A 12008-nucleotide genomic window follows, 5' to 3' on the forward strand; every position below is an offset into this window, starting at 1 on the left:
AACAGCAATTAATTTGAAACGCAGTCAGGCATCTTTATTTCTTCTAAATCAGTTCTACAAGGGTTCGGTTTTGTTTAATTAAAAAAAAATGTGAATTTTCCTAATCACAGCAACAACTACCTACATGAAAGTATGCATGTTGTCCTGGCCAATGCAAGGCCTCCTTCTTGGAGTCAGATGGAAAGTTGATCACTTCATGTCTATATAGATTACCTAAATGGTTCAGGGAAAAAAAAAGGCAATAGTATAATATCTATCAGGCAGAGCCAGGGACAGAAGAAGAGAGAAAAGTTCATTGCTGGCTGAGGTTTGTACACAAATCATCTTCTCTGGGTTGGGTTTTACTGCAAGTGCTCTTGTTTAATAAAATTGACACCAATTTGGCAAGACTCTCACTGCATTCTCCCTGTATAGTTTTACAAGTACAAAACGCTACAGGATAAGTAAGAACTGGTGAATTATAAAGTTGGCCCTCAGCCCATAAAACCACTTCCAGAGGTGGAACTGAATGTCATTGATGAATGAAATAGCCTAACTGACTGAGCACAGGCCTGGAGCAACTGAGCCCTGGTCTACACTACAAATGTATGTTGCTATAATGACATCACTTGGGGGTGTGATGCAGTTATACTAACTGATCTCCAGGTGTGGACAGCACTATGTTGATGGGAGAGCTTTTCCCGTCAAAATAACTACCGCCTCTCAGGGAGGGGAAGTACCTACAGTGATGGGAGAAGCTGTCTCGTTGGCACAGGTAGCATCTTCCCTAAGCACTACAGTGGCACAGTTGCAGCGCTGCAAGCGTAGACAAACCCTGAGTTCTGATCCTGGCTCTGCTGTGTGGCCTCCCTGCCTCAATTTCCATCTGTGCAAAAATGGGAATAATGTCTACCTATCCACCTCACAGCAACATTGTCAGGCTTAACTAATTAATGGCTGCATAGCGCTTTGTAAATGTAAAGTGCTATATAAAGGCACAAAGGGTGGGATTTACAAAGGTACACAGGCACCTAACTCCCCCCGAAATCAAGTCAAGTCAATGGGAGTTTGGTGCCTAATACCTTTGTGAATATCACTGTAGCAAGCTGCTGACTCACTGGCGCGGCACCTCCTGCTGGTCATCTGGGAATTAGCTCTCTCCAGCCTCAGAGCGCCTCCTGCTGGCTGGTTTCTCCCTACCGGTACCTGCTTCCTCATCACTCTCCACAACTTATACTTCAGGCCCCCTTATCTGGGTCTCTCCTCCCCGAGGAATCCCCTCCCCCTATGCCCACTTTGCCTCAGTAGCTACTGCCAGTCGTCATCTAACCCCCTTTCTCGAGGGGGAACTGCAGTCTGCAATGGCCACTCATCTTTGGCAAGGGGGTTGGACCTGCTGCCTTTCTAGTCCCCAGCTGTCTCCCTGCAGCCTCAGTACCTCCTTAGGCCTTCCTGCCAGGCCTCAGCTCCCCAGCTCAGCCTGCCCCTTCACCAGCACTGCTCTGCCGAAGGTACCCTGTCTCTCCCAGGCAGCTAGGTCCTTCTCACTCCAGGGCTGGAGTGGGACTCTCACAGCTTCTTACTCACAGTCCTCTCATCAGGGCCAGCTGCGGCCAGCTACTTAACCAGCCTCCCTCAGCTGTTCTCACTCCTTTTATCCCGCCACCATCTCCCAAAGTATTCTTTATATCATTTAAGTGAGAAAAGCCAGTCTAGGTTACCTGGCCCGCAATCTAGATTTCCATCTCCTCAAATAAAAGCAAACTGAAGTAAATAAGCTTTTGTCTCGGCTTGCCCACATAAGTTAGATCATACAGAGGGAACAACAAATAAAGTCAAAGAATTTTCGAAGAGCCGTCATTTGCTGCTTCTAAAGTAATTCTTAACCCGATAAGCTTTGCTAGGAATAGACCATGGCCTCCAATGATCCCCTGTTGAGCAAAAATAGGTTTTGCAAACCCACCTCCACACATCTGCTTAGCATTGTTTAGTGTGAATGGAGAACAGTAAAAAGCAGAAGAGAGATTTAAAAAAAAAAGTACTTCCAATGTTATATGCTTTGTGAAAAAGTTTTGTTTATGGCTGACCAAAGTAGCCCCATATCATACAACCCTCTTAAACATCACTGTTTAGCACAGTGACAGTGACTAGGGAAGGTGGCTGATTGATGCAAATTGACCTGCTGCTTAATGTCAGAAGCTCCTACTGAACTGAAAAGCTTCTTATCCCTCCAGCATATGCTGCTTCTCTTTTAAACTGTGCCTGGCTCACACAGATGCAGAGCAGAGATGCTGGCTGCTGCCCCAAGAGTCCTGCTATTCTGGAAAAGAAATGTCCGTCCAGCCCCCACACCTAAATGCCATGGGGAGCTAACGACAACATGTGTGCTGGTTAACCCAGACAGGAGAGCTGCAAAAAACATACACACTTCAACAAAGAGATTGTGATCTGGAGAAATGGGGGCAAAGCCAGAGCTCTACATTTTACCAGAGCACTGGGCCAGATTCTGAGCCCATTACTCATCCGAATCCCACTTGGACCACTTGTGGAGTAAGATGCTACTCAATGTGAGTAATGAGTGACAGTAATTTACTGCTTCTCTAAGCAGCATTAGTTTGCTGTTAGAAATGATTTTACCTTGGTGGGGTAAAATATAAACAGTTCACTGACTGTTTAAACATACAGGAGTCAGCCGCAAACAGTGAGTGTGTGGGTTTCATCTCAGCCCTGGTCTACGCTACAAACTGATGTCAGTATAACTATGTCATTCACCCACACTCCTAAGCGACGTAGTTATACCAACCGAACCTCTGGTGCAAACAGCAATGTGTCAATGGGAGGGCTTCTCCTGTCAACATAGTAGCTACTACCTCTCAGGGAAGTGGAGTACCTACGGCAATGGGAGAAGCTCTTCTGTCAGCTTAGGTAGCGTCTTCACTAAGTGCTACAAGGGCTCAGCTGCGCTGCTACAGCGCTGTAAGTGTAGACAAGTCCTCAGACTGCAAGGGATGTGGAAAAGTTTGCCGCATGTTTTTGTACCCCATGACCTCTCAAGGCACATTCTGCCGTTTGTAAACATCTGGATCTCATCCCTGCTGTAACTATCATGGTCAATGGAGCTACTTCAGGGTGGAATTTGTTTGGGCCAAGATTTGCAAACTTTTGAACTCTGCCATGGCTTTTTCTAGATCCTTTCACTGACTGTTACTACCAATAATTATTCCCATGACTGGAGGACATCATAAACTAAATTTTATGCCTCACCTTTGTAGGAAATCGAAATGATGGCAGCATGCTTGGAACCAACATGCAATGCTCCAGCTTAAGCCAAGCTGCTTAGCTCTGTCACTATTATTTTCACACATTGGCTTCATTTCAACAAAATCACAAACATTTGAGAACACCAAACAAATGCCAAATGCTGCTTTACCTTTGGTTTTTCTCAAAACAATCACATCATAAGCCTTTGTAGGGACGTTGGGATGAAAAGGTCGATGGCTGCTTGCTTGGATGCCAGTGTCTTGATCCTCTGGTGATTTAAAGTTTGGGAACATGGCATATCTGGAGATGTGTGTCTGGTAGGGGTGTGAAACTGGAAATGGCAGGGATAATTGTCTTGGATTGATTTTAGATGGAAAGAAGAACAGAAACAAACAAAGTTACCTTACTTTAAATAAATAGAGATTTGTCTTAATATTAAAATGTATTGTATATCCAACTGGGCCAAATTCCTCCCTGGAATAATTCTGCTGCAAGTCACTGGAGTTACACCTGGGAGGAATTTGATCATCTGTGTTTAAAACAGACATTGGGTCATTGCTTGTCAGACACTTGTAAGGAGATGCAATAATTGCTCAGCTGAGAGGAGGCATGAGAGGCAAAAGGAGGGGGTCCTTTAGTTTCTTTAACCTCTCCTGCCCTTACCTCATCAAGAATTCCCACTGCTCACCCCCAGACCTCTGAGGCACTTTCCCTGTTCCCTGTCCTTCTTCCTATGTAAAAAAGATACATTTCCTTTGTAGTTGCAACCCTTGGGGCCAGCATTTGGGCCACGGAGGTGTCTCTACAGGCAAAGGGGCATCAAATAAGACTGTGTAGTTAGCATGTCTCTAGGCCAGCTCTGCAATTCTGGGGGCATGAAGACCAAGACTAGTATCTCATATCTACTTGCTAATTAGAGATGGACCCAAATCAAGACTTTGGGAGAGGGTGGTGGTGTTTGAAATCAGAGCCCAGATCCAGATCAGAATTTTGTAAGAGGCCCCTACCAACATAACCTTCATGCTACCGACAACTCTACCTGGGCCTACGCTGCCTTCCTTGGGGCGGTCATCCACAGCTTCAGCCTGCAGAGTAACACTACCTTTTTAGGTTCATGAGCACATAAACTTTACAACCATCCTCTCTGTTAGAAAGGTGCTCCTGTTTCTATATTAGTACATGACAGGAGGTTCTGCAGAGACAGGTACACACAATAGGGCAAGTAAAAGACTGAAGAACTCATGTGAGAAACTTTCAGGGATAGTATTTTCCTACAGACTCAAGAACTGGCATAGGAGAAGGTGGAGCAGGTGGTGGACAGCGTGACAAGACAAAACCAGACACAAGGAGCAGTGACAGAAAAAAGTATGGAGGGAAGGAAAACAGAGAGGAGAAAAACAATCGCAACAGAAATAGCACCCTCCTGCCTCACGCATAAGAAGTGCAAGCTTCAGAGAAGCAAATGCAAGCCATAAGAAGTGTGTAAGAAGAGTGAAGGCACGTGAGGGGAGATGCCATCTAATGTAGGAACACTGAAATCAACTGAGGTTCTGTCAGACAGCCAAAAGAAGGATGGAGAAGTGGAGAGTAGAAGGGAAGACAAGGCCTGTTTAGTGGCCTAGTATAGTAGTAATGCACTGCTCTGGCATGTGTGAGAGCAAGGGGACTGTAGTCATGCTGACTGCGTCTTGTTGGGAGAATGCTACCGCTTTCGCCCCTTTCAGTAGCATTGTCTAGGCACATGTAGGCCCCAATCCAATAAAGCCCTTAACAGAGGCACTTAAGAGTTAAGCATGAGTAGTCCCATTAAAGTCACTTTGCTGGATCAGGGCATTGGTCAATATAGAGGCAACATCAAAGTGCTTAACTGCTTTGTTGGCTTCACATCTTAACACTACAGTCAACTACGGTAACTGGCAACTATTTTATCGATGTAAAATAAAAATCAAATACAAACTGAACATGTCTTCTAATATTAATTTTACCTCAGTACTGCAGAAAAGATCATACACATTAGTAAGCAGAAGAAAGCTAGTAAATAACATTTGGTCTAAAGACTTGGAGCAACTTACATTAAAATAAAAAGGCAGGAGGAATGAGGAGGTGCTTCTTCCTTACAGGCTATAATGATCTTTGGCAATAAATGATCTTATGACTTCTAAACCCAAAGATCAAATCTTTTAAGTGCATGGACTTTGTACTTGAGTCACATTTACTAACGTTTACTTTTAGGTGGAAAAGAGGGGCAAATTCTAGCCTCAGCTCCTAGCACAGGTCCCACTGAAGCTAATGGGTACTAGGCCTGTGCATCTAAACTCAAAATTTGGCCCAAAGAAAATGTTTTTTCTGGCTGGGGGTGCTAAGAGAGAGTGGCACTCTGGACACCGAGAACTGGGATTTTACTGAGTCTTTCTCATATTGCTGGGGCTGCTATTTGCAGCTTTCAGTTATTGAATGGTGAGGAAATCAAAGAACTAAATAAAAAATCCTAAAACATTGTGACAAATGCAATAACAGGGATCCAGGGGTCTGTCCTGAGGGAAAGAAACACTGGGATTCTATTTTAATATGAGAGAATAGCATGATCTGGGTTCTCTAGAAAACTCTAACACGAAAGTTTACAGCATTTTATTGTGAGCAGACACTTTTTCCAAACTGCTTTAAAAAACACAGCCCACGCACTATGTATAGGCCAACCTCACCCTGTTTCTGGGGCTGTACTCCACTAACCAAAATATTGGAAATAAGCTAACAAAGAATAGCTTGGCCAGGGGTTCTCACAACAAATTTTTGGTGGCCTCAGAGTTCAGCCATCAAATCTTGCTGATGGTTGCTCTGACAATTGTTCCTAAAATACTTAGTTAACTTTAGGAAAAACAAATAAATATGCACCTGCCCTTGTCCAAATCATAATTTATTTATGTAGGGTTTTTTTTAATTTGCAGATTTAATAATAAAAATAATGTACAGTTATCTCTATTCTTTAATTGACCTAAACAGAATACAGGCACAAATAAGGTGCTTTGTATGCGCTTGTCTTTTTTGTTGCTGTTTCTTTTGCTTTTTTGGTTGCCTTTTTTTAGACTTGCTAGCTAGTAACTCTGCTGCTGTGAAAAGTGATACACCTCTACCCCGATATAACGCAACCTGATATAAAACGAATTTGGATATACTGTGGTAAAGCAGCACTCTGGGGGTGGGGCTGCGCACTCTGATGGATCAAAGCAAGTTCGATATAACACGGTTTCACCTATAACGTGGTAAAATTTTTTGGCTCCCAAGGACAGCGTTATATCGAGGTAGAGGTGTAGCTGTACATTAATATCACTTTCCACAGCCTCTCAGCCTACTAAGTCTGTAGTAAAAAGTGATATTAACAGCCATACAAGTATCACTTGTCACAGCAGATTTACTCAGCCCCAGCAAGCCTGGGGATAAATTAAGCCTTGGGTGGGGAGGTGGGTAGGAAGGCAGCATAGGCCAGGGGCAATAGCAGGAAGAGGTAAGCCCAGGGCCGGAGCCTCGAACCTGGTGCCTGGGGGATGGAGCCCAAAGTCCTGTAGCCATAGTTTGGGGCCCGAGGCCCAAGCCTGAAGCCCTGTGGCCAGGGGATGGAACTCACTACCACACAGCTGGAGCCCAAGGGCCGTTTCTGGAGCCTGCTGCTCGCCACCCAGGGGTGAAGTCCGACCTCATTGCCTCCAGGAAGGTGGGGAACTCATTGGCTGCCTGATCCTCCAGTTTGTGTCTCCAAGGGGGGGCGTTGGGCCCAATCCCTGCTGAGAACTCTCGGGGAGGGGCTGCTGCTTACCTCCCCACACCCCACCCTGTCATAAACAGATAGCTAAGGGTTAACGTCTCTTTCACCTGGAAATAAGTATCTGAAGCACCTGACCAGAGGACCAATCAGGAAACAGGATTTTTTCAACTCTGGGTGGAGGGAAGTTTGTGTGTGGGTCCTTTGTTCTTGGTCTTCTGCCTGTCCCTCTCAGCTATGAGAAGGATTTTTCTATTTCCTGCTTTCTAATCTTCTGTTTCCAAGTTGTGAGTACAAAGTTGGTTTGTTGTTTTGTACTTACATGTCTATAGTTGCTGGAGTGCTTTGAATTGTATTTTTTTTGAATAAGGCTGTTTATTCAATATTCTTTTAAGCAAATGACCCTGTATTTGTCACCTTGATACAGAGAGACCATTTTTATGTATTTTTCTTTCTTTTTATATAAAGCTTTCTTTTAAGACCTGTTGGAGTTTTTCTTTAGTGGGGAACTCCAGGGAATTGAATCTGCAGTTCACCAGGGAATTGGTGTGAGGAAGAAGTCAGGGGGAAATCTGTGTGTGTTAGATTTACTAGCCTGACTTTGCATTCCCTCTGGGTGAAGAGGGAAGTGCTTGTGTTTCCAGGCTGGAAATGGGGGAGGGTGGAATCCCTCTGCTTAGATTCACGGAAGTTGCTTCTGTGTATCTCTCCAGGAACACCTGGAGGGGGGAAGGGAAAAGGTTTATTTCCCTTTGTTGTGAGACTCAAGGGATTTGGGTCTTGGGGTCCCCAGGGAAGGTTTTTGGGGGGACCAGAGTGCCCCAAAACACTAATTTTTTGGGTGGTGGCAGCTTTACCAGGTCCAAGCTGGTAACTAAGCTTGGAGGTTTTCATGCTAACCCCCATATTTTGGACGCTGAGGTCCAAATCTGGGACTAAGTTATGACACACCCAATCACTGCCCAGGAGGCTATGGCCACAAGAAAAGTCCCTGGTGGCTGCATGTGGCCACAGCGGCTGCATCTGACAAATGAGGGTTTAACTTTCTGACCACGCTTGGCTTTACCTAGTCTGCTGTGCCCATACCCTAGGTACTTTCTTCACTAAACAGGAGCTTCCCCTCCTCCCTGCCCATATATCTAAGTGGGGTAATGAGGCGTGCCCATAAAAGCCCTTCCGTGCCCACTGGCAAAGGGTTCAATGTCATGTAACAGCAACTTCTATCAACCCTGACAAACACACTGCTTTCATGATATTTATCTGTAAGGAATGTCATGTCAGATATTATATGAAAGCTGGTGACACAGTGGTCATTCATATCATTGTGAAATGTGTCCCTTGACACTACCTCAGGCATTATGGATACTTACTGATATTATGCTTAACATCTGTATCCAAACAAACGGAGAAACAGGTTTTCTTCCAGAGAAGAGGGAGGCTAGTTACCTCCCTGTCTCTAATGTAAATCGAGCATGGTGATGCCAGAGTCAAGGGACTGTTCATTTGCATGGGAGGCATGCAGGAGGAGCAAATTAATGCAAGGATGTGAAATCAGGATGGGAAGACACTGAAGTCTGAACCCCAGGGTTTCAACCTGACTTTGCTGACAAAAACAATAAACTTTGAGGAATTTAAGGAGAAGCCAAATGACATTTTGGATCCATCCCTGTGGAAATAAAGAGGTCAGCACTCTTTGCATCTCTGAATGATGGATCCCAGCCATGTGGGTTGGTGACACTGAGAAATGGCTGTAGGTGAGAAACTGCTTTCGACGACGGCTGGAGCCTGCTACGGTTACATGTAGTCTCTTAGAAGTGAGTTATACTTTTGTTTTATTTGTTACCATTTCTGTTTCTATTATCTTTGCTTAGTGTCACGTAAGTCTCTGTTCTTTATTAATAAACTTTCTCTTGTTTTATTATCAAGTCATCTCAATGCTGTTATATTAGAATAAGGTGTGAATACTTAGTTGAGTCAACAGGCTGTGTATTTTGCCTCTTTGGAGACAGCAGACTTGACAGGCTCTTCCAAGAGGCTTTGGGGCTAGGGTGTATCAAGTGTTAGCTGCAAGGCAAAGAGGGTTGGGAACGGCCCTAGGGAGTTTGTTTGGCTGGCTAACAAGCTGCGGTGACAGGGAGTTGTTACTCAGTTTAACACCAACAAATCTCTTTTGCTAAAACAGAGGAGTAACAAGGTCATTCATAACCCAGAGAAAGTACCATATGTGGCACAAGCAAGAGTGAGTCAGCAAAATGCATTTAGACCTTAGCCATCAGCCAGCAAGATCAACACCTGCTAAGAGGGCGGGATGCTTTGGATAAGAACTAATAAATTTACCATTGTATGTGTTCATTCTGTAGTGAGAGCTCTCTTTTTGACTAGTGCTAACTTCCCCCTTATCTATTGCCAGAGTACTTAAACTATATCAGTGTGGATATCAAATAGAGGAACTGCCTTTCTTTTCAGGCACAAAGAAAAAGCTACAATATAAGTGAAATAAACTTACTCAACTGAATTATCTGGAGGTTTAGGAAGCCTGTATTAGAGAAAAGAAAATATTAGGTGATTAATTTGGAGTGATCCACATACATTGTGATTTCCTCTCCCCTTTTTATCTAAATCAGTACAATCAATAAACATTAGAGACAAATTAATATGTAATAAACACAGATAATACTCTCACTGATATCAGTCTCTGGGTGTGAAAGTCCTTTACATATTTAAGTGCCAAAATATGAAAGCTCAATGGGCAGTAAGGTGTGTCATTTTAGAAGAAACAGGAAAAAAAATAATCAACCTCTGACATTTCCTTGTAACGAGCTCTGCCTTAGTAAACATCAGTCGCTAGTACTTTTAATAAAATGAACCCTTTTTATCAGTAATGCAAAACAGAAAAATCTGAAAACATATCCACTCTAGCCACAGTATTCGTGGAGAAATTATATACCATTTTTCAATGATACATTTTTGATTCTTCATGGTAGAGACGTTTTTTTAAAGCAGTAAGGAAAACACTAATTCTAGAGAGCAAAACTTTAATCACTAAATCTCTTGGCTCTACCACCAAGCTAGAAGGAGTCCCAGACTTATTCTGCAAGAATCAGAAAGTCTTTCAAAACTAGAGAATGCAATAAATATACTGTATATATGATACAATCTAGCATTGGGGACCTCTGGTCAGTGTCTACACTACTGTCTTTCTCCTGCCGATGTAAGTGCCATTCTACACTGACATCATACCTCCACCTTCGAGAGAGATAGGGCTTATGTCCGTGTAATTAGGGCAATGCAGAGTCTCTATAGAGCTCCGTAAAATTGACAAGAAAGCTGGCTCCCAGCTCCCAGCCCAGCTGCTATGGGGTCTCCCTCCAAACTGGGCTGCTACCCAGGCTCCTGGCTTGGACGGCCACCTGGGTTCCCCAATGTCAGCCCTGCTGCCCCCGCCCCGTGGTCCTGGCTCTCCACTCCCCCCCGGGAGCACAGCAGCTGACCAGACTCCAGGTGCGGATCTCCCTGCTGGAGGTGAGAAGCCCCAGGTGTGGACATTACCAACCACAGTAATTACAGCGGTGGCTGTAAGTCTATCTAACATAAGTGGACTTAAGATTGTAATGTAGACATGCCCTTAGAAGTGCTACTAACACTGGCTCTTGTAATTAGACAGCATGCCTGCTGTCCCAGAGCTATGTCATAACTTCACATCAGTCACTATGGGGGTACCCATAGCCAGGTTCTACTCCTGGCTCTGTCTCTGGCCTGCTGGGTGACCTTGGGCAAGTCACAACCCTGCTCCGTGCCTCAGTTTCCTCATCTGTAAAATAGGGATAAGATACTGACCTTTGTAGAGTGCTTTGAGATCTACTGATAAAAAAGTACTGTGTAAGAGCACTGTATAAGGTATTAGTATGAATTATTTTTTATTTAAATGAAGAGTTGTTTGTCAGGCAGTACAAGATCTAAAGTATATGGATTTGACTTTTGCACAGGGCTACTGATCTCTGTAGAGGAAAAGGCAGAGTGAGAGCACTGGAATATTATGGACATTCCTTGTGGTGCATGCATACACATGGGCATGTGTATCTAGAGGGGTTTCAGGAGGGATTCCTGCTGTCTGGGCAAATGAAACTCTTTTTAGGGTTTTCTCTCTGTCCCAGAAGGACAGCCAATCATTAAAACCCTGAGTTTCCATATTTCTCTTTTTCAGATAATCTCGGCTTCCTGTTAAACCTATGAATTGGAGAAGCCTGTACAATTCATCTCCTTGTTAGTTCTGTTTCATATCTTAAATGCAAAGCATGATCAGTTTTGGATCTGTTTTTAAAGCCATTACACTTTTGATCACTAAACAGAAAATGTGGGGAGAGGGTCGCGTCACATAATAACACAGTAACACATTTAGGAGTTGGTAACACACAGTAAAGTTACACAGTGACACTCAGTATAATCACTGTGTGATGTGATATCTCACAAAATTTCATCACAAGCTAACTCATGACTCCACTAAAATGAACAAAGATAATTGCTTTCCTTTTTATGTGCGATAGTTACAGAGATCATAGGACTTAAACAAATGTCAAATTCTGACAATCATTTACATACTGTTATTTTTGTAACCACTTAGATTTTCAGGACATGCTTGGTAATTACAGCTCAGAGCCTGACACTGTGCCTGCCTTGGGAATCTAAACAGTTATAGAAATAACTGCATTTACACAAATGCAATTTTTTAAAGTTTATTCATTCTACTAATACTTATATTTAGTTTTCCACCTCTTCAGTTAGATAAATTAATTTTCTGGCCACAGGCAGATGGAATTGTGTAAATACCAGCATAGGGCTTGATTCTCCTTTCAGGTGCATTGGTTCTACATGAGTGTAACTCCACTGACTTCAATGAAGCTATTTCTGATTTACTCCATGTAAGCAAGAGGAGATTCAGTACCATATGTGCTTTGGGGAGGGAGGATTATTTATTTGTAGATGTTCCTATAGCACTCAGCACTGGAATATC

At 43.5% G+C, this 12008-nt stretch overlaps 1 protein-coding gene across 1 annotated transcript in view; it reads right to left on the reverse strand.

The window, feature by feature from the left end:
* The window catches only part of C2H7orf31 (chromosome 2 C7orf31 homolog), a 38328-nt gene that overhangs the window by 7361 nt on the left and 18959 nt on the right, over nucleotides 1-12008 (reverse strand). Inside the window, exons 4-6 of the mRNA XM_050938632.1 lie at nucleotides 9504-9533; nucleotides 3410-3594; nucleotides 125-213 (exon numbers count right to left, since the gene is read on the reverse strand). Of these exons, the coding sequence (XP_050794589.1) occupies nucleotides 125-213; nucleotides 3410-3594; nucleotides 9504-9533 (304 nt within the window). The remainder of the gene's footprint in view (nucleotides 1-124; nucleotides 214-3409; nucleotides 3595-9503; nucleotides 9534-12008) is intronic.

Source organism: Gopherus flavomarginatus, chromosome 2 (assembly GCF_025201925.1).
Source record: "Gopherus flavomarginatus isolate rGopFla2 chromosome 2, rGopFla2.mat.asm, whole genome shotgun sequence".
NCBI lineage: Eukaryota > Metazoa > Chordata > Testudines > Testudinidae > Gopherus > Gopherus flavomarginatus.